The sequence below is a fragment of the Aedes albopictus genome, chromosome 1 (assembly GCF_035046485.1).
Source record: "Aedes albopictus strain Foshan chromosome 1, AalbF5, whole genome shotgun sequence".
Taxonomy (NCBI): domain Eukaryota; kingdom Metazoa; phylum Arthropoda; class Insecta; order Diptera; family Culicidae; genus Aedes; species Aedes albopictus.
Genome location: NC_085136.1, coordinates 293376403 through 293400184, shown reverse-complemented (window position 1 = coordinate 293400184; position 23782 = coordinate 293376403). Strand labels below are relative to the sequence as shown.

At 39.1% G+C, this 23782-nt stretch overlaps 1 protein-coding gene across 2 annotated transcripts in view; it reads right to left on the bottom strand.

The window, feature by feature from the left end:
* Positions 1–10343: 10343 nt before the first annotated feature.
* The window catches only part of LOC109431331 (serine-rich adhesin for platelets-like), a 339832-nt gene continuing 326393 nt past the window's right edge, over positions 10344–23782 (bottom strand). For both annotated transcript variants that reach the window (XM_062847009.1, XM_062847010.1), the window contains one exon: positions 10344–22989. In XM_062847009.1, the coding sequence (XP_062702993.1) occupies positions 22767–22989 (223 nt within the window). In that variant the 3' untranslated portion in view covers positions 10344–22766. The remainder of the gene's footprint in view (positions 22990–23782) is intronic.

Genomic DNA, 23782 nt, shown 5'->3' with positions numbered 1-23782 from the left:
TTTTTTTGGTAAAGGTCCCATTAGACGTTTCAAATATTCGGCCAAACAAGCCCAACAAATGATCAACACATCGTGAAACATAGCAACCTTGGATGAATGTCGGACTTCAATGGTAAATATGTGGCATAATGACAAACAGTGTAATTAAATGCCATAGTAATTCCTTTGGCAATATCGTTTTGAATTGATTCATCAATTCAATTGGGAAAACCTTCGGAAAATCGTTCTGCTTTTCTTTTAGAAATCGCTCCTTCAATTTCTTCAGAATTTGATGCAGTTGTTCCTTCGTAAATTCCTTTGATTTTTTGCTAACTCCTTCAGCGATTTCATATGGAAAGTGGCGTTTTTTCAGTCATTCTATTAAAAATTAATTGGGAGTTCCACTGAAAATTTATTTCTTTAAGTGATTGTCGTGAACTGCACATTTCTCCGGAAATTACTTGAATAATTCTTTCCCGAAATCCTGCAGTTTCTCTGGGAATTCCTCCAGGAGATCTAAAGTAGGAGTTTTTTTTTCTGAAATTACTTCAAGATAACATCCGAAAAAGTATTTTGTCTGACAAATTCTTTTAATAGTTTGCTTGAGAATTCTTCCAGGAGCTTTTCAGAATTTTCGTTTAAGACGTTCTTTGGTAAAAACTTTTAGAGTTTCTTTTGGATTTGTTTCTTTAGGAATGTTTTCGGATATGTATTTTGTAAAAACTTTTACCGGAAGAGTTCCTAGAGCTCCTCTTTTTTAAGAGTTCCTCCAGCATTCCCATAGAGAATATTCCTCCGACAATCTCTTCGAGATTTCCTTCTATAATTGCTTCATAATCGGATCAAAGTAACATTTGAAGCTTTTTGAGAAAGTTTCGAAACTCCTCATCAGAATTATCTTTAGGAATATATTCAGGGATTCACTCTAGAACAATATTTCACGAACAACAAGCATGTCATATAAGAGTTACGAGAGCGCAAGTTTTGGTTGCATAGAAGTTACCGAGTTGTTTTCCTAACACAATGCTAGATGAGCAACGAAGTGACTTCTTTATTTATAACCAAAACTTGCAAATTGTAACTCGTATATTACATGAAATACTGAAAAATCGTTCCAGGAATTTCAGCATTAATCTACTGGCCTTCAGTGTACCAGTAGTCGCTTGTGTTCTAATAGCCGTACATTGTCATAAATATGAGGTTTATTGGCATTAGTAAGTACGATTCTCCTCATTTGGATATAAGTATTTATGAAAATTCGCCCAGGAAGACTTCGAAAAGTTTTGGCAAAAGTCTTGTAGATTTTCTTCTGTAATGTTTCCACAAATTCCACCTGAAAACTTCCAAAAGGTTTCTCAATAAATGTTACCCAAGATTCCTCCGGCAATTCCTGCAATCCCATGAGAAATTCTTGGAAAAATCCCTAAAAGAATTCCTTGAAGAATCTTTATGGAAGAATTTCTGGAGGAATACCTGAAGGTATACAAAATGGAATCGTTAAAGGAATTCCTGAGGGGATATCCGAAGGAATCCCTGGAGGAACTCCTGAAGGAATCCCAGAAGGAAGTTCTGAAGGAATCCATGAAGAAGTTCCTGGAGGAGGTCCCGGTTGAAATCCCATAGTAAAATCTCGAAGTAATCCCTGAAGGTATTCCCGGAGAAACTAAGAAGGAATTCCCGGAGAAACTCTGAACGAATTTCCGGGAGAATCCCTGAAGGAATTCCTGGAGGAATCCCTGAAGGAATTCTCGGAGGAATCCCTGCAGGAATTCTCAGAGGAATCCCTGAAGGAATCCCTGAAAGGAAACCCTGGAGAAATCCCCCCGTAGAATTCCTGGAGAAATTCCTGGAAGAATCCTTGGAGGAATTCTCGGAGGAATTCCTGGAGAAATTCCTGGAGGAATTCTTGAAGAAATTCCTGGAGGAATTCCTGGAGAAATTCCTGGAAGAATTCCTGGAGAAATTCCTGAAGAAATTCCTGGAGGAATTCCTGGAGCAATTCCTGGAGAAATTCCTGGAGGAATTCCTAGAGAAATTCCTGGAGGATTTCCTGGAGAAATTCCTCGAGGAATTCCTGAAGAAATTCCTCGAGGAATTCCTGGAGAAATTCCTGGAAAAATTCCTGGAGGAATTCCTGGAGAAATTCCTGGAGAAATTCCTGGAGGAGTTCCTGGAGGAATTCCTTGAGTAATTCCTGAAGGAATTCCTGGAGGAACTTCTGGAGGAATCCCTGGAGAAATTCCTGGAGGAATTCCTGGAGAAATTCCTGGAGGAATTCCTGGAGAAATTCCTGGAGGAATTCCTGGAGAAATTCCTGGAGGAATTCCTGGAGAAATTCCTGGAGGAATTCCTGGAGAAATTCCTGGAGGAATTCCTGGAGAAATTCCTGAAGGAATTCCTGGAGGAACTTCTGGAGGAATTCCTGGAGAAATTCCTGGAGGAATTCCTGGAGAAATTCCTGGAGGAATTCCTGGAGAAATTCCTGGAGGAATTCCTGGAGAAATTCCTGGAGGAATTCCTGGAGAAATTCCTGAAGGAATTCCTGGAGGAACTTCTGGAGGAATTCCTGGAGAAATTCCTGGAGGAATTTCTGGAGAAATTCCTGGAGGAATTCCTGGAGAAATTCCTGGAGGAATTCCTAGAGAAATTCCTGGAGGAATTCCTGGAGAAATTCCTGAAGGAATTCCTGGAGAAATTCTTGAAGGAATTCCTGGAGAAATTCCTGAAGGAATTCCTGGAGAAATTCCTGGAAGAATTCCTGGAGAAATTGCTGGAGGAATTCCTGGAGAAATTCCTGGAAAAATTCCTGGAGCAATTCCAGGAGGAATTCCTGAAGAAATTCCTGAAGGAATTCGTGGAGAAATTCCAGGAAGAATTCCTGGAGGAATTCCTGGAGAAATTCCTGGAAGAATCCTTGGAGGAATGCTCGGAGGAATACCTGGAAGAATTCCTGGAGGAATCTCTGGAAAATACCTGAAGAATTCCTGGAGAAATTCCTGGAGGAATTCCTTGAGAAATTCCTGGAGGAACTCCTTGAGAAATTCCTGGAAGAATTCCTGGAGAAATTTCTGGAGGAATTCCTTGAGAAATTCCTGGTGGAATTCCTGGAGAATTTCCTGGACGAATTCCTGGAGAAATTCCTGGAGCAATTCCTGGAGAAATTCCTGGAGGAATTCCTGGAGGAGTTCCTGGAGGAATACCTGAAGAAATTCCTGGAGGAATACCTGGAGAAATTCCTGGAGGAATTCCTTGAGAAATTCCTGGAACAATTCCTTGAGAAATTCCTGGAGGAATTCTTGGAGAAATTCCTGGAGGAATTCGTGGAGCAGTTCCTGGAGAAATTCCTGGAGGAGTCCCTGGAGGAATTCTTTGAGAAGCTCCTGGAGGAATTCCTGGAGAAACTTCTGGAGGAATCCCTGGAGAAATTCCTGGAGGAATTCCTGGAGAAATTCCTGGAGAAATTCCTGGAGGAATTCCTGGAGGAATTCCTGGAGAAATTCCTGGAGGAATTCCTGGAGAAATTCCTGGAGGAATTCCTGGAGAAACTCCTGGAGGAATTCCTGGAGAAATTCCTGGAGCAATTCCAGGAGGAATTCCTGGAGAAATTCCTGAAGGAATTCGTGGCGAAATTCCAGGAGGAATGCCTGGAGGAATTCCTGGAGAAATTCCTGTAAGAATTCCTGGAGAAATTCCTGTAGGAATTCCTGAAGAAATTCCTGTAGGAATTCCTGGAGAAATTCCTGTAGGAATTCCTGGAGAAATTCCTGGAAGAATTCCTGGAGAAATTCCTGGAGGAATTCCTGGAGGATTTCCTGGAGGAATTCCTGGAGGGGTTCCTGAAGGAATTCCTGGAGGATTTCCTGGAGGAATTCCTGGAGGGATTCCTGGAGGAATTCCTGGAGAAATTCCTGAAGGAATTCCTGGAGAAATTCCTGAAGGAATTCCTGGAGAAATTCCTGAAGGAATTCCTGGAGAAATTCCTGGAGGAATTCCTGGAGGAATTCCTGGAGGAATTCCTGGAGGAATTCCTGGAGGAATTCCTGGAGGAATTCCTGGAGGAATTCCTGGAGGAATTCCTGGAGGAATTCCTGAAGGAAATTCCTGGAGGATTTCCTGGAGGAATTCCTGGGGGGATTCCTGGAAAAATTCATGGAGGAATCACTGGAAGAATCCCTGAAGGAATTTCTGTAAGAATTATTAAACCAATTCCAGGAGGAAACCTTGGAGGAATATATGATGGAATTCTCGGAGGAATCCCTGAAGGAATTTGTAGAGAAATCCCCGAAAGGAATTCATGGAGGAATCGCTTAAGAAATTCTTGAAGCAATCCCTGAAAGAATTCTTGAAGGAATCCTTAGAGAAATTTCTGGAGGAATCTCTTCAGGAATTCTGAAAGGAACATTTGAAGAATTCCTCGGATTTCTTCTAGAGGAATTCCTGGAAAAATTCTGGAAAGAATCCTCAAAAGATTTCCTGGAGGAATCTCTAAAGATATCCTCTAAAGATGCCTGGAAGAATTCCTTAAGATATCCCTTAAAGAATTCCTGAAAAAATCCCAGATAGATTTCCTAATAGAATTCCTGAAAGAACTCCTGAACGAGTGTCTTAAATATTCCTGGAAGGAATCTCTTTATTTGGATGCATTCCAAGAAGAATCCCAGGTGGATTCTCTTGTACAAAATTTCCGAAGCTCCGAAATATTTGTGTAATTTCCAAAAGAAAAAAGAACTAAGAATTCAGAGATTCCGGAGAAAATTTAAAAAAAATAGTAGACATTCCCGTAAAAACTTGCGGAGAATAGTTCTAGGAACTTTTAGAGGGTTTTGAGCAAGAGCTCCCGAAATGGCTTTCGAAAGAATTTCTGAAGAAATAACATTTCCTTGCTAATTTTTTTAAGAATTTATCATGAAATTGATAAAAATTTCTGATGTTGCCGGAAACATTCTCTCAGGAAATTTCTGATGAACTTCTAAAAGTACTTCCGAAACAGTTTCTAGAGAAACTTCCATGAGCATTAAAAGTAAATCTTTAGTGAGTATTTTCAGATAAACTTTGTAAAGAAGTCCCAGAGACGAACTCATTGAAGAATTTTCGGAAGAGCTTTCGGAAGAATTTACGGAGAAAGAACCTTTGGAAAATTCCCAAAGGAGTCAACTATTTACTTGAGAAACATCTTCGGCAGAACTTCCAAAAGAATTCCTGGAGTAACTTTCGATTGCATTACTGCAGAGGAATTATCGATGCAAAACTAAGAAGAATTGCTTGAAGAAATTCCTCGAGTTTTTGGAAATATTTCTAGAGGGATCACCGGAGAAACTCCTAAACGAATTATTGTAGGAACTCTCAGAGAAGTACCCTGTTGAACTCATGGAGGAATTTCCAATGGAACTCCTGAAGAAACTTTCAGTGAAACTTGAAGAGGAATTCCTTGTGGAAATCCGAAGAGAATAAAACTTCCAAAAATCCCACAGAAATTACGGGAAGAACTTCAAGAGAAATGCTAGGAGGAACTTTAAGAGATATTCCTGGAAGAACTTCTTAAGAATTTTCTGGAGGAACTCCTGAAGAAATTTCCAAAAGAACTCCTTGAGAAATTCTTGTCTCACTCAATTTACATTCAGGTAACATCAAACCAGATTCTAATTGCGTGATGAACATAAAGGTAAGTATATTTCGCTTCGTTCAAACAGAATTTCTGGAGAAATCCCTGAAGAAACTTCTGGAGAAATCACTGAAGGAATTTCTGGCGAAATTCTCATAGAAATTGCTCAAGGAATCAGTGAAACAATTCCTGGAGGAATCCCTGAATGAATTCCTGGAGGAATCCCTTAAGGAATTTTTGGAGGAATCCCTGGAGGAATTCCTGGAAGTTTCCCTGGAGTAATCCCAGAAGGAAGTCCTGTAGGAATCCCTGAAGAAATTTCTGGGGAAACCCCCAAAGGAATTTTGGAGGAATTCCCAGTAGGAACTCCTAGAAGAATCCCAGAAGGAATTCCTGGAGGAATCCCTGAAGGAATTCATAGAGAAATTCCAGAAGGAATTCCTAGAGGAATCCCAGATGGAATTCCTAGAGGGATCCCAGAAGGAATTCCTGGAGGAATCCCTGAAGGAATTCCTGGAGGAATCCCTGAAGGAATCCCTGAAGGAATCCCTGAAGGAATCCCTGAAGGAATTCCTAGAGAAATTCTAGAATGAATCCCTGGAGGAATCCCTGAAGGAATTCCTAGAGGAATCCTAGAAGGAATGCCTAGAGGAATCCCAGAAGAAATTCCTGGAGGAATCCCTGAAGGAATTCCTGGAGAAATTCCAGAAGGAATCCCTGGAGGAATCCCAGAAGGAATTCTTAGAGGAATCCCAGAAGGAATTCCTAGAGGAATCCCAGAAGGAATTCCTAGAGGAATCCCAAAAGGAATTCCTGGAGGAATCCCTGAAGGAATTTCTGGAGGAATCCCAGAAGGAATTCCTGGTGGAATCCATGGAGGAATTCCTAGAAAAATCCCAGAAGGAATTCTTATAGGAATCCCTGAAAATATTTCTGAGAACTTCCTCAAAGAATCCCAGATGGCATTCCTGAACAAATTCTTGAAGGATTTCGTGGAGGAATCCCTGAAGTAGTTCTCAGTTGAAATCCCTGGAAGAATTCCTGGAAGAATGTCTGAAGAAATTCCTAGGGAAATCCCTCGAGGAATATCTGGATGAACCCCGAAGGAATTTCTGTAGGAATCCTTGATGGATCTCCTGCATGAAGCCCTTCAGAAATGGCTGAAGGTATTCCTGGAGAAACCCCTGAGAGAGTTCCTGAATGAATTCCAGCAGGAATTCCTGGATGAAGCCCTGAAGGGGAATTCTTGGAGGAATCCCTGGAGGAACACCTGTAATAATTCCTAGTGGAACCCTTGGGACGAACTAGTCGAATCTATGATGGAATTTAAGAAGGAATCCCTGGAAGACTCCCTGCAGGAATTCCCAGAGTATTCCCTGGAAGAGTCCCTGTAGTAATCTCTAGAATAATTTCTAGAGGGTTCCCGGAGAAATTCCAGCAGAATTCCCTGGAGTAATCCCTTTGGAGGCATCCTTGGAAGATTTCGTGGTTGAATCCCTAAAGAAATTTCCGAAGTTATCCCTGAAATAGTTTCCGAACAAACTCTGAAGGAATTTTTGAACGAATTTCTGGAAGTATCCGTGTAGAAATACCTGAAGGAATTCCTGAAGGAGTTCTTGGAGGAATCCCTGAAGAAATTCCTGGAGGAATCACTGAAGGAATTCCAGAAGGAATTGCTTAAGGAATCCCTGAGTCGGTTGGCCAGAACATTTCTATCGTTATCCATTTTTTTTATTTATTGAATCTTGGATTGTGATATGAATCAGAAAATCATAACCTCCATTTATTGACAGTCTTTATTATCTTGTCCTATTTGCTCTTTAGTTGCGTCAGGTTCACACATCCACTCTATCTTGGTTTTTATTCTTCAAAAAAAAAAAAACGATCCCCATTCACGTCTCACTCAATTTACATTCAGGTAACATCAAACTAGATTCTTATTGCGTGATAAATAAAAAGCTAGGTATATTTCGTTCTGTACAAATACAACTTAAACTTCAACAGATAGGCTTCTGCACTTACCAGCAGAATACATATTTGAACGTCTCAGGATTGTCGGAAATATTTTTTTTTCTAGCTCTGAAAGATGCTTTGAGTGTAAATATGCTTCTTAGTTTAACAGCTGTCAACGAAAACATAATCCAGAGAAAAACCATCATCAACAAAATCGATTACAAGCGAACGCGCTTCCATATTCTTCTACTATGTCCTTCCATCCATCATATAGTGTCTACGGCGGTGGTGTAAGCGCTAGAGCACAACTTAGTTTCATTTTTTTGTGGATTGTATTTGTTCTCTTACCTACGATAACAATGTTTTTTTTATTTCGCCTGATGAGTCGGATTCTCTTCATAAATAACAACTATTTATTGCTACATTCAGTAAGTTTTCTTCCGGTCGCCTTCGTTGGACGACCCTGGGGTCTTTGCGCTGTACGTCTACATTTTTTACATATTTTTTTCGGGAAACTTGTTGGTTGATTCTAATTGAGATATGCCCAAAACCTAATTCAATACAAAATTAGAATGAAATTCCACAAAGTTTCATTAGGTAACCAACAACTTGTGCATTTGTAAGGTTACTAACATCATTTGTAAGGCTTTCAAGCAGAATTGCATAGAATCTCACAGATGTTTGGGTATACTCAACTCAATTCAAAAGTTTAGCTCATCTTAAATGAGAATCATTTAACGGGCTACATGGTGCCACAGTTGACGCTATTGAGATTGGTGGTTGGTGCCCTTGTGTTCCACGGTCGATACTTGATAGCTGGGACATTTACTAGTTTGATTTGTTGTTATACTTTGATTCATTCGCTTCTTTCACTAACTGATATTCGCTTTGACTCACCCAAAATAACTATTTCACCCGTATTTTTTTGTTCTCCTTATTCTTATCTCACATAAACTTCGACGAAACACATGGATGGAACATAATCCGCTAGGATGCTGCACGCATATACATACCTACGTCAAAAACTTTCCTTTCCGCTTACCTACAGCTACAGTGTAGTCTTATCTAACAACAATGACTTATCTCTAGATACACACACAGACACAGCGACTCCATTTGCTTATAACACGGTAGCATTTGTTGCTGATTTTTGAACACACTTTGATGTGATTTTTTGTTTCGACCTATCCGATACCTTAACTGACCTTAACTGGTAATAATCGCGGTACGATTTTGATTCAATGATTGCTGCTCATTTAGATTGATGCTTTGTAGTCTGCGGGTTGTGGTGCTAGAGACGAGAGAATGCAACTGTGTTGGTTGAAGCAGAAGTGTTTTTTTTGTGTTGTCCAGTGCCAAGATACAAACAGTCAGAATAATTCCAGAGGGTTTAAGAGGCGTTACGGGGGTATTTCAGAGGATTGCAGAATGTTTCAAGATATGTAGTTCCCCAAGTAACACACTTGTCACAGAAGAGTCACGGCGGTGCAGGTTTTTGTTGCGCAGAAGTCACTGTCACTCAATCCTAGCAAGTAAATGTGTATTTTTTAGAAGTAAGTCACAGTGACTTCTGCGCAACAAAAACCTGCGCCGCCGTTACTCTTCTGTGACAAGTGTGTTACTTGGGTCACTAATTTCAGAAGGAATCATGGGGCTTTAGATGTGCTTCAAGGCGTTACAGGGGGATCAAAAAGTGGTTACAAGGGCGTTCCTATGGCTTTCGGAGAGTTTTCCAGGGAGTTTCAAGAGATTTCAAAAGGAGATACAGGATAATTTAGATGATTGCAGAGCTCTGCAACATTTCATGAAATTGTCAAAGATTTCACGGGACTTCGAGGGAGTTTTAGAGCTATTTCAGGAGGGTTCATCGAGTTTCAGAGGTGTGTTTAATGAGTGTTTCGTGGTTTGGGGGGAAACTCTCGTGCAACTCCCTTAGCTCTCTGATGCAACTCTTTTGAAACCCTTCTGAACCCCTTTCAAACCTCCTGAAGTCCCTCTGAATAATTGAAATTCTTTGAAACCTCTGAAAGTCAACCCTTCAAACCCCTTTGAAATCGTTCCTAAAATCTCATGAAATCCCTTTTAGCCTTCCTGGGGCTGTCCATGAACCACGTGGTCATTTTTTCTTAATCTTCTTTTTCAAAAATTTCTTCTAGAAATCTCAAGAGGGTGTGTTTTTGGAGGCAAAGTGGAAGTGCAGCTTTTTTCGTGTGTAGTTGTAGCGGTTCAGTGTGATTTCGGAGAAGAGGCCAGTTAGTGGAAGATGCTGCAGCACATACGCACTGCATACTTCGAAGGATGTTTATTGGTGAGCTCGTTCCATTTTATCATAATAATTAATGCTAAAGGATGTACAAAATTCTGTTCTGGTTGTTGTGTATTTATCTAATAAATATTGAAAAGTTCGTCACATCATGTGTCGGCGCTAGTTCCCAATGCATATTTTGTTGATAATAAATATTTTTCTTTCATTTTTTGCATTTACACAATCATTTGAATGGTTCGTCATCTTCGGTGTCGACATTTGTAATATTTTAGTCACAATGAATAAATGTTTTGATTCAAATAAAGGTTGCATGAATCACATCACTTACCAAAGTGAATCCAAATCATGTGACTCTCCCCTCCCCACTGACGAAAACTCCTTCCCGTGACAGTCGTGGAGAAAATGCCCAAGTAACACACATGTTATATAAAAGTTACGACAGCGCAAGTTTTGGTTGTGTAGAAGTTTATTTTACGTAATTCTAACATTGTGTTGAAATAACGTAAAATAAACTTCTATACAACCAAAACTTGCGCTGTCGTTTCTTTTATATAACATGTGTGTTACTTGGGTGAGGTGATCTCGGTCTCTAGTAGCAACGTACGTCACACTAACATTCCTTCCCTTCCTCGATGACCGTAAGTACGTGGCCGGCGCCGTTATTGACTAATAAAGTTTGGAATTCTCGAACTGTGCACATTGAGAGCAGTAGTTACTCCAATTGTTGGTTCCTTGTGCAATTTCGATTGTTCTGGTCAATCACGGAGTAGCAACTACGAATTGTACGGTCATCTATGCTCTTACTCATGCTCGTGCTCAATTGCTTATAGAAATCTCTAGATTCCTTCAGAAAGTCTTTAAGTGATTCCTTATTAAATTAAAAAAATCCTCCAGTGATGTTAAGTGCAAATTCTGGAAGAACTGCTGTAAAAAAACTCTGATGGAATCCATGGAGGAATCTGAGGTGGTATTTTTGTCGGAATTTCTGAAGCAATTTTAAAAATGTCTGCAGGAATGAAGGCAGTACTGAAAGAAACTCTGGACGAGTATTTTTTAAGATATCTTCAGTCTTATTCCTGTAAAAATCCCTGAAGGTTTTTTAGAAGAAATCCCAGGGAAATACCTGAGAGAATACCTGGAGAAATTCTTCAAAAGTACCAGAAGAATTTTCTTGAAAAAGTCAGGAGGAATCCAAACAGTTTCTTGAGTAATTTCCAATGGTGTTGCTATTTTGATTCCTAGGAAACATTTCCTAGAAACACTCCTAGAAATTTAATAATGAATTTATGCAGAAATCATTGAAAAAAAAAATCTGCTAAAACCATTTAAAGTTATTATGCAAGAATACCTGGAGGAGTTCTTGCTGGAATTTTATGATGTATTCCTGAAGTAATTCCTGGATACATTCCTGCAGATATTTCCAACAAAATCCCTTTACATATTCTCTAAATTATCTCTGGAGAAAAAAAAATGAAACAATCTTTGGATGAACTTCTGAATGCGGAGATGAACCGGCTTAGGGCTCAAAATCTTTATAAAATATAGATATAAATCATCTCGGTTTCTGAAGAAAATCATGAAGGAATCCCTGCAGAAAATTCCAATTCCTTCAAAATAATTTTCTAAAAGGAATCCTAAAAAAAATTCTAATGTAATCCCAGCGGAATTTGAGTAGAAATCCATAGGAAACTTCCTAAACGAAATCTTAGTGGAATATCCGATAAAATTTTTAAGAGCATATCTGAGAATTCCTAAAGATTTCTTGGAAGATATTCTGCAAGATTCGGTGAAAAGTTTTATGAACTAGTTACTAGGGTAATATGATATCCTTCGAAAACTTTCTTTATTAAGCTATGCCAGGTTTCTTTAGTGATTTTCTGTAAAATTATCCTAAGGCATCCCTGGAGGAAACTTTTGAGGATATGTTAAATAAATCCTTTGCAAAATTTATGATGGAATTCAGAATTTTTGATTTTCTAAACGAAACCGCTTTTTTTGTTTCAAGAATTCAGGAGAAATTTTTGAATAATTCATGGAGCAATTTGCTGGGTATGCTGCACAATACAGGTTCCATTGTGATCCATTAGCCTCTGCCCAGCAACTTCTATCCCTATCCCTACCTCCTCGTGGTACCTGCCGGAAACTATGAGCAACCTTAGGGAAGATCGTGTAACCAACCCCGCTGGGAACTTGGTCGTAGGCTGACAGGGAAGGGGGGCTTCGGCAAACCAGAGCGTCTGTTCCCCAGGTGAAGCGGCTGTCTGATCCCCATGTTAGGGGCGGCTGATCAACGCTCGAGTGCCAGGGAAGGAATCTAAGCTCAGGTGTGCACTAGGCTGCGGCTTATTTTTCAAAAGTTGTTGAAACCTGGAATTCTTAAGCTCTTTTGGATTCAAATGACACAAAAAGAGAAACCTCTTAGTTTAGGCCAAAAATGTTGAGATTTAGAGGTCGCGCAATCGTTTCAAAGTCGAATTTTCGAGTAATATAAAGATGGTTTCACTTCAAGTGCCATAACTTTCTCAATTTTCAACCGATTTTCAATGTTTTTTTTTATGAATTTCTCACAAATTGAATTTTGAATAAACTCGTAGAACATCATTTTTTTCCAAAGTCACGCAAAATATGAGTTTTTGAAGATTTAATTCATTTTTTTCTTCTTTTTACAAATTTTTTTAGCTTCAAAGTCCTATAACTTTTAAACCAATTTTAAATTTTTTTTAGCTTGCTTTTGTAGATATTTTTGTTGCCTAAGAATGCTGTGAATAAACTGTACCTTTAAAAAAACGTTTCAAAATAGATACATACCAAAAACCGTTCAGAAACACGTATTTTATTGGAAAAATCAGAATTTTGGCCAAATTTTAATAGTTTTCATGCTTTGTTTCGGGCTCAAATTGAAAAAAATATTTTCAATAATCATATGGAAGCCTTGAACTTCAGTTTTTGGAGTGTTCTGAATCAAAAAATATTTTCATGTTCGAAATGCGAGAGAAAAAAAATTAAAAAAAAACATCCTCCAATGTCTTTCATATCCCTAAATATGATGCTAAGTATCTGGTTTGGAGTAAAAAATTGCAAATAATCGTCAAAACTCCAATTTTGCATGAAAAAATCAAGATTCAAGGCATGTTTTGGCAGTTTTTGGTGAAAGGTATCTCAAAAATGACTACTTTGATGAAAAGTTGGTTCAGGACAAAGATAGGCAACAAAAATGTCTACAAAAGAATGCTAAAAATTTAAAATTGGTCAAACGGTTTAAAAGTTATATGACTCTTAAGTTATTTTTTTTTGTAAAAAGAAGAAAAAAATGAATTAAATCTTCAAAAACTCATATTTTGCGAGACTTTGGAAGAAAATGATATTCTACGAGTTTATTCATAATTTAATTTGTGAGAAATTTATAAAAAAAGATTGAAAGTCGGTTGAAAATTGAAAAAGTTATGGCACTTGAAATGAAAACACCTTCACCACACCAAAATTCAACTTTGAAGCGATTGCGCGACCTTTAAATCTCAATATTTTTGGCTTAAACTCAGAGGTTTCTCTTTTTGTGTCATTTGAATCCAAAAGAGCGATTTCCAGGTTTCAACAACTTTTGAAAAAGAAGCCGCAGCCTGGTGTGCACTATAGTCCTCCTACGAGCCAGCCATAAAAACCCATTGTAACAGAAAGTCAGCAACATAATAATACGAACCGAGACCAACGGCAACGACCCCAGCGAACAAAAAGGACTTGCGAATCGCATTGGCGGAGCCAGCTTTTTCTTTTTTCTTACTCTCTCTCATAAACAAGCAAGCGAAAGAGCGAGATGAAAGAGGGGGCAAGCTGCCTCCTTTTCCATCTTTCTCTCTCTCGTGTATGTTTAGGAGAGTTAGTGAGAAAAAAGAAAATGCTGGGTCCGCCAATGCTTGCGATTGGAAACTCGGTACGTGGAACTGCCGATCTCTCAACTTCATTGGGAGCAGCCGCATACTCATGGATCTCTGAAAGAATTTCTGTAGCAGTGAATGGATGATTTCATAAAAGCATACCCTGCAGAAATTTAAAGAAATCCATGGAAGAATTTCAAAAAAAGTGCTCATCTTTGTTTCTGAAAGACTCTTCAGGATTTTGTTTGACTTTTACAGAAATGTTTAGTTATAAGCAATAAGGCCAGCAATTTCATCAGGAACTCGTCAAGGATGTCCGCTAATACTAGCAGCAAAAAAATCCGTAGAAGGCCGTCAAACTAGCTCGCTACGAGTTCTTCCAGTGTCGTCAACAACTAGCTAGCGACAAAAAGAAGAATACAGAAAGTGTGATGCATTTCATCAACAGGGTTCGCAAGATAGTGAATAACTGAAAACTTAGGTCATCTGGAGGACGAAATACTCCGCGGTGGTATCGTAACCGGTATCCATAAATTTGAAGAAGCGGTCAAACAACGTCAAACGGAAGATGCTACACGGTCAAAGATGAAACGTCCTAACTGGCTACAGTATCTCTACCAAGTTAAGCATGATGTGGTATCCATTCTACAAGCCATCATCAAATTTTACAATGTAAACAATCCAGTGTAATGCATCCTTTGCAGGCTTGTCCGCACTGAACGCATGAAAATTCTGCTCTTTTGATTTACACCACCAAAACCATCGTATTTATGCAATCTTCCTATCTTACCCGATAGAAGGATGTTGAAATTACCTAAATGTAATTTTGAACTGTCAAAAAATCGCACCGCAGTGCCACACGGTGCGCGCAAAGAGAATTTCACCCGGGTGAATTCACCCCAGTGAATTTCTCTTTGCGCGCTCAGTGCGGCACTGCGGTGCGATTTTTTGACAGTTCGAAATGTCATTTAGGATATTCAAACATCCTGCTATCAGGTAGGATAAGAAGATTGCTTAAAAACGATGGTTTTTGTGGTTTAAATCAAAAGAGCAGAATTTTCATGCGCTCAGTGTGGACAAGCCTGATCCTTTGTACTGAGGGGCATCGTACAATATAATCGGCAAAAATGATGATATGAAGATTTTGGGAACGAAGCAGCCTAAAACTGGACAGCGAGCAAGTTTCGCTGATAGCCTTTGATGAGGAATCTTCCGGAAGGACGTAGAATACCGGTGACACAGCGGAATGATCTGAACCGCATGCTGAATGAAATAGAGCAGCAAGGTGTGATCGTGATGAAATATTATACATAACATAATTTCGAACTTGTTTAGCACAACAATAAAATACACGTGACAATTGTATCCAATGCCACCGGTCAATAAGCTATTGTCCGCTATTGCAACATAAGGCTGAATTTCAAAAGGCTGAATACGAAAGCCTGAAATCAAGAAAGTGTTACATAAGGCTGAAATCACAAAAGGCTGAAAGTTGAAAAGGCTGAAAATACGAAAATGCATATATAAGTTATAGCACTACTTCCTTTCCTTGGAGTAACGCCCGAACTGAGATCGAGACTGCTTCTTAGCTTTGACATATCGTGTAACAGGCACGAAGATACTCAATGCCAAAAGGGGTCAAGAAAATTTTCATAATAAAAAGATCTAGCTCCGAACGCGAATCGTACGCATAACCTTTAGCATGGGCCCTAGTTTCGAAACTGAGCTTTTAGTCAAAAAGGCTAATGGTGCATACCAACCCGAGCAGGAACGAATAACTGACACATAACTGCAGTATACCAAAATCAGGTATCATACAAGGACATATTTTGTAGGTATTGATAAAATACCTCAACGAGTTATTAGTTTGGTGTTGAGGACTGCTTGAGGTATTATTCAATTATGGAAAAATCACTATTTGTATGGAAAAATCGCCGATTATTATTTAGGTATTGCCTTACCTGATGCCATTATTCACGTGTTATGCACAGAATACCATCAAGTTATTATTTTAGGTATTTTACCTCTTATGCAGGGCTGCCTAATACCTTATTCAGGTTTTTGGTATTCGGTTTTCCATACCTGAGTTTGTTATTCTTCAGCTATTTTCTCCTGCTCGGGTTATGCAGGGCTTCTTAATACCTCATTCAGGTTGTAGGTATTCGCTTTTCCATACCTGAGTTTGGTATTCTTCAGCTATTTTCTCCTGCTCGGGAACGAACACAAAAAGGAACTGATAATATTCATATCGTTAATTTATCCTTCTTTAAACACGAGCTATTCATTCGAGTCATGTTGTTTCGGAGATTGTTGTCGTTACGGCTACTTTCCTTCTTTAAAATATATGCTATTATTTTGAAAAATACTGTCTTAGTAATGTAGGCGTTCAATAATCCATGGCATTATGGCCAGTTGTAAAACTTACCAATTCAGAACATAGTAACTGAAGCATGTTCCCCTAAAATGGCTTAGTTTGGCCAACCATGAACTAGCGACGGTAAGACGGTCTATCGTCAAGCTCAAGCAAAACCAATGCGAGTTCCACTGCTGGGCAATCGACCAACAAGGAAATTTTTTAAATAGATCGTTAAATGAATGAATGTATATAATTATTCCTAATTGGAATAATCTGTTCATCTGAGTTGTTAGTGTTGAGGTTAGCCTTTAGGCTGGTGCGTTTGAAAACTAGTAGTCACTATTTCAGCCTTATATTATTTCAACCTTTTGATACATTCAGCCTTTTGTAATGTCAGCCTTCCGTGTTTCAGCCTTTTGTTATTTCAGCCTTTCGTAATTCAACGTTTTGTACGTAACCCGTCCGCATCGACCAACGCAAACATTTTCTCTACTCTATAGGGTCTATAGCATCTGTAGATGCAAAGAGCCGATTCTGTAAAGCTTGTCTAGAGCAGCAAATTTTAAGATTCACCTCATTCTGGACGCCTCTTGGACGTTATCGATGGTAGAGAATGCCATTCGGTATTTCTCCTGCAGCGAAAATGTTTCAGAAGAAACTGCACGCGGTTTTTCGTGGATCGCTAGGAGTGCTCCCCAATTGATTGCAATCCTTGAAACGCGACGATTTCTAAAAATAAAGAACTCTTCGTTCAGAACAGTTACAAGTGGGACACGATACGATTAAGGACAGACTTATTAGAATCCGCCATTACCCGAGCAGGAGAAACTAGCTTAAGAATACCTAACTCAGGTATGGAAAACCGCATGCCTACAACCTGAATGAGGTATTAAGAAGCCCTGCATAAGAGGTAAAATACCTGAAATAATGACTGGTGTGTATTCTGTGCATAACACGTGAATAATGACCTCAGGTATGGCAATACCTAAATAATAATCGGCGATTTTTCCATACGAATAGTGATTTTTCCATAATGGAATAATACCTCAAGCAGTCCTCAACACCAAATCAATAATTCTTCGAGGTATTTTATCAATACCTAGATATTACCAAAATAAGTTATTTTGAATATTTGGGTAACCGACCAATACCTCGTCTTGGCATGATACCTGAATTTGGTATGCTGCAGTTATGTGTCAGTTATTCTTTCCTGCTCGGGTATGGCCGATTTGGCAGCACCTATTTACTTACGATATCAAGCGCACAAATCTCTTCGTAAACAAAACCAGTGCAACTGATCTTCTTATTTTAAGCTTATTACAAGTGAGCAAGAACGGAATTTTATTTTTCTCACCTGTTGGGGAAATTAAGCCACTGCGTCCAATAAGATGAACTTTTGTGGCAAACAGAGTAATAAAATGCACTGTTGTTTGAAACTTGCTTTTTGAGATTTGTGCGTTTGTAGTTCTGATGCACTGTTGAGGCGGGATTTCAATAGTTTCAACAATAAGCAAATCTTTTAAACAGGTCGTCTCAAGAAACCATTTATGCAGAATGGTCTTGAGGGTGACGACCAGGGTTGTGCAGTTTCAGGATGGTCAATGTCGAACGACACTCGCTTTAACCATCACTTCAGACGACAAACACAGTCCATCAAAACATAATCAATTCACGCAAAAGCCACTCAAGCCAACCCTCGTTCAGTGAGCGCAAACTCACCTTTTGAATTTATTCACACTGCCTAAGGAAAGCCGACGAAATTTCTCTAAGTCCGAATCGTAAACAACAAGGCTACGAAACGTCAAAGACTTAGAAAAAATTATCATAGCAACCGCCGTATGCAGTGCCCTATACTACTTAAAAAATTGACCTTCATCCTGGCCCTTTCAGATGAGAGTCACCCAGCAGTAAGTGACATATGTAACTCTGCGTCGAAACGACTGTTAAGAAGCGTTCGGCTGCTCAGGAGATTTGCGGAGAAAGAGCGTGGCGGCGGCAGCCACCGTATCAATGCGTTCGTCTCGAATGTGTTCGTTAGCAACATAGAGACGGTCGGCTGTAGCGTTGATGGAGGAAGAAGGGTAATGTTGATGTTGTGGTTTTTTTGTGTTATGATGGTGATAATGCACAAGACTGGTGACGACCCTTACAATCCCATCTTCACCAGGATGAAGCTGATGAATTCTTGCCATCTTCCGTCGTAAAGGAGGTTGGTTGTTGTCTTGTATTACGACTAGTTTGCCTATTTTTTATTTCTACAGAGGGTTCCCACTGTTTTATTGTACCATATAGCAGTGCTAAACAGTCCCTTCTCCATCTTTCCCAACAATGCTGGAATTTTTGCAGCATGTCAATGCTTCAAGCGGTTCAGAGAAACATTAGTGCAGTCCCAAGCTGGATGAACTTGCAGCGAAGACCCGACAAGAAAATGGGCTGTCGAAAAAAGGGTGAGTTTTCAGTTCCCTTAATGTGTCTCCAATGTTATCCGTCCGGCAGACCTTGAATTTTGGACAATCTGTTTGCGACAAATTGAGTCAACGTTGCCAGAATTGCGGCGATCCAGCGCAGTACACATGTGGAGTCGGTCCAAAAGTATACTCCTCCATGACAAAGTTGAGTTCTAAGCAATGCTCCACATATGCAGTTCCAGCCTAGGGTGAGACTGGCTTTTCAATGGTACCACCTTTGAGTGGGATACCAGAAGGCCCACAACATTGTCAGCTGCATCCTGACTTTGCAAATATAGGCAAACGCCGTAAGCCTTCATTGGGGCATCGGCAAAGCAGTAAATAACATCGATGAGGTTGACTTATTTGATCTCTTGATGCCGTGGTCAATCCGATTTGAGTTCTCTTGGAAGCAAATGAAAGCTACTACATCCTAGTAGAACGCTGTTGATTTTTTTTTTTTTCGATTGGACGTTTGGTTACCGAGATGTCTCTCGAAGAGTACTTATGAGTCATACATCTAAACTTTTTAAGATTTTTGACCATGTGTATCATAATAAATATTTCGGCCGTTTGTCAATCGATTTGGGTTCTCTTGGCACCAAATGAAATCTACAGCATCCTCGTAGATCGCCCAGAAATTTTATTTCGATTGGACATTTGGTTACAGAGATGTCTTTCGAAGAGTTATTTATCTATACAACTAAACCTTTTGAGATTTTTGACCAACTGTATCATAAAAACTATCTTAGCCGTCTGTCAACCGATTTCAGTTATCCTGGCACCAAATGAAAGCTACAACATTCTAGTAGAACCCTATACAATTTCATTAGGATTGGACATTTGGTTACCGAGATATCTTTCAAAGAGTACTTGGGAGAAATACAGGTTAACTTTTTGAGAGTTTTTTGACCAAGGGTACCATAATATATATCTCAGCCATCTGTCAATCGATTTGGGTTCTCTAAGCACCAAATGAAAGCTACAATATCCTTGTATGAGGCCTTGAAATTTTATTTCGATTCGGCATTTGATTACTGACATATCTTACGAGGAGTATTTCAATAAATTCTTTTTTATTATTATATTCACTTGTTATCATGCATTAGTTTTTGACCAGTCTATGGGAAATTATTTTTTAAAAATAATGCTGACCTCATACAAAGTGTATACTAGCAGGTTATTGTTTTCAACAAAATTATAAATAACAAATTACAAATCCACAGGAATTTTATGAAAACTAACAACATGTTAAATGAAAGCTTTGAATTTATATATTGTGGAAAAATGCAAGAACCGGACAGCCAAAATAACTGGCTAATGCCAAAACTGATTATCTAAGTAGATATATCCTTTTTGTCCTTTCTACACCATAACCATGAATACCACGTACTTCGGAGCTAATTTAATCGACTGATTAAGAGATATTGGACAAAGTGTATCTCGCTGATTGTCTTACCCATTTGTTAATCGATTCAAGATCTTTTGGCAGTTAACAAAAGATACAATATTCCAGAATATGTAAGCTATTTTTTAAATATTCCGTACAAGATTCTAGGAGGTGTCTGGCATTTCTGGTAGTTTAGTCCATGGTCCATGATGCTATTTTGGAAACCAATCCACTCGATGCCAAATCCACAATATTTTCTAGAACTTTTGGTCAATTACACAAAATAAATATGTTAAATACAAAAATAATACAACAATAATTTTAATAAGTGTAAGAAGGGTTCTGTTCACCATAGGTGGATTAAATGGATTTTTGTGTATATGATGAGTTCATTCAAAAATCATTTAAAAAAGGTTAATCAGAATTTTGCCTAGGAAGAAGACTCAAAATAGAGTCAAAACGTGGGGACAAATTTAAAACTTGATAAAACAGTCGTTTTGATTCAACAAGACTGCAGCGTCGATAACTTCAGTCGAACTCTTTCAAGTAGCGTGTCAAAGAACCAAACATCAAGCTGAACATCGACAAGGTTAAGTTTTGCTAAGTAACCGTGATATTTTTCGGTCATGTGCTTACGTCGTTGTAAGACCCAGTACATTATATTATTGTAAAGAGAGGGGTCAAATGCCCAAAACCCCTCCCTTGGTTATGGCTCTAATATTTGCTATGAACCACCCAAAGGATTTCACAGAGCTTCAGAGATTCTTGAGTACCGCCACATAATTGACCAACTATCATCCAAGTTTATCAACAATGGCGGAACCCATTATTGCGTCGTCTGACGACCAAGGATAAACCGTGGTCGTGGCAATGTCCGTTGAAAGTTATAACAAGCAAAATAAGTCATGTACCAACAAATTAATGACAGGACAGTTACAGTTAGACGAAACACAAGACCAAAACGACCAAATTAGTTTCCTCCTGAAGAAGACACTAACCCCGTGTCGAAACGTTGGGCAAGTAATAAACATCGTTTGCTAATTTGGAGACTGCGTAGCCGTTTTTAATGATAGTTGAAACGATACAGTCGAACCTCCACTAGAATCAAATCACAATTTGTTCATCAAACACGTGTTTCTCTTGTGTGCATGAATGCCAAAACTATCAAACGATGCAAGTCCTGTAAGCCCAAAAAGACGAAATATAGTTACTTGGGTCGTTTATCCCGTTATGCCTGAGTAATTCCCATTTTCAAACTCAATTTATTAAATGTCTTAATTCGTAATTCACAATTCTTAAGCTGTACTCGGAAATTCACCATCCAGCCCAGTAATAACATTCGAGTGTATACGTTTATACGTTAGAGCAGTGACATCATATAAAACGGTCCATATGATGCCATGAAACTCAGTAACTCAATAACATCATCAGACAGAAAAAAAAAAATCTCAAGTGGCTCATATTCTTGATGACCTACATGTATGCAACCGACAACAGACTACAATTCGATGACCCTCAATAGGTTGTCTTTCCTCAATGGATGGTTTCGATTTTGTCGAAACGTGTAGGTCTCCTTGATGTCAATTTCATTTCATCATTCTTCATCCAGTGCAATCCATTTGATTAAATTTTCCGTTTGTGACCCTTTATTTCATTCTCAGTTCTCTTTCGTATCTACGGTTCTATTCGATTATGATCGATGGACCAATGCAATGTCCTCTCGATTGAAATCAAATTAAAATGTTCAACATCATTGATTCACTTTCGATTGCTTCTTACGTCCTTCATTCTCACACAATCACACATGATGGCAATTATCTGTTCAGTAACAATAGAAATTCACGTGTCACCATCAGTCTTGTTGATCTCGACTGATAAGAGTTTCAATCGGTTTTCGATTGAAGAAGCTGCCGTTGTGTAAACTCCGAGAATCAAAACACCAATCAAAGCAGAAAAAACACGGATAAGCCTCTTCAAATTTGATGAGCCGTACCTATCGTACCCAGTCAACAATTTCATTCTGTTGAACACGGCGGGCTTCGATGTTTTCCCAACGCGCCTTCCAACCGCAAATATTGACTCCCCGATGTGCGTGCGTATGTTTTTCGCGTCGGCGGCTGGCTCCTCGTCATCGCCCATGCATTGCATTGCTTTGGCAGATTGAATCGGGGTGTTGGTGGGAAAACAAACATTACCGTTTGTAAACATAACACATATCGTTCGAGCGGTGGCGGCGGCGACCAACCAGTCTGCCATCCAGCCACGTAGATACATAGGTAACCTTCGCAGAAACTAAACCAATCCTGCTTGCAGGAGAAACCTCCGCATTTTTTTTTATCATGGATTCCTCAGTATTGACTTAGGACAGGGGTTTCCAGATTGTACCCAGGAAGCCTTGCCTTGCCACCACGATTCTTTCAAACTTCGTAAGCTTTATTAGTTCCCGAATAGAACAATTCCATTTGTGATATCGTTCATATTTCAAAGAAAACTTTGTTCCAGTTGGCACGCACGCAAAGAAGAAAAAAAAGTAAAAAAAAAAGCATTTATCAATCAATTTATCTAAATGCAACTTCCCACATCAAACAATATTTTTCTCTCGTTTCGGAACCCACTGCACGTCCTTTTGAATAAATTTGAAACTACCTAATGGAATTGAAAAACTGTTATCCATAGAACTCGCAAAAACACTCCACAAAACGAGACAAACAAAAACAAGGATTAAAGAGCAATTTTCGCAGAAACATCCATTGAGTGTATCACTCAATTCCTTTCCTCCAACAACGTTGCATTCTCCCAATCCCCACACCGATATTGCCTTAGCCTAACGAGGGTGGGAGAGGAATTCTTCTCTGCTGGGACGACGCAGGAGATCAGGGGGGGGCCAGGGTACCCTTAATACTACACGTAGTAGGCGCTGTGACCATCGAAGGGGTCCTTCTTGCCGAAGCAGGGCAGTAGCGATTGCAGCGTGTTCCGGAACGCTTCCCGGAAGTCCCGATTGAAGTAAGCGTAAATGAGCGGGTTCAGCGTCGAGTTGAAGTAGCCGATCCAGAACAGTAGGGTGATGACCACGTCCGGACAGGGGCAGGCTTCCTCCCCGCACAGGGTTGTGATAACGTACCTGGAAAAAATGGAAAGAGGAAAAAAACGAAAACAAAGTGATTGGTTTAATCCGATTTGTGATTTTTTGTTCTGGCAATTTCATTGAATCAGTAGTCGCCGGATCACACTATGGGAAATTTGGAAATAAAAAAGCGTACATTGTATCGCTCTGTCTCTATTGAGTAAGGTATGTAACCTAAGACGTTATCAAAATGTTCTCAAATCAAAATGTTATCAAATGTTTAAATCATTGTTTTACTCATGATAAATGGTTCTTGGCTGGTCGTGGTCAAAGATGAAAGCAGCAAATTTGGGGTGCTGGAGATAGAGTGTTGAATAGGATTTATGAAGTGAATATTAAGTGCCTCAGTAAAATATTTGTTTGCACTATAAAGCAGCGCTACACTCAGTAGCACAAAAAAGCCGAGCTGAATTTTTCTCCCAAAATCTGTCATGTTCAATCTGCTGCAACTTTGGTAATTATCAATATTTTTGGCTGAAAATTTTACCACTTCATTGTCATTACATTGATAATGTATGGTCAAAATTTCATATTGATTGAAATTATATATTCTGAGTAATAACAACTTATATGAAAAAATCCAGTTTTGGACATACTTTTTTCAAAAACCCGTATTTTAGTGAAAAATTTAAGTAGCTTTATGAAAATTTCAATGCAGCGTCAGTATATATAGGAAATGTTGGGGCAAAAATTTGAAATGTTTTCATTCAGCGGTTTGGGCCAAGAAATCGTCCGTCAAAGTTGAAGTACCAATGTGGGTGCCTACAGTTTTCACTCCATATTGACCATG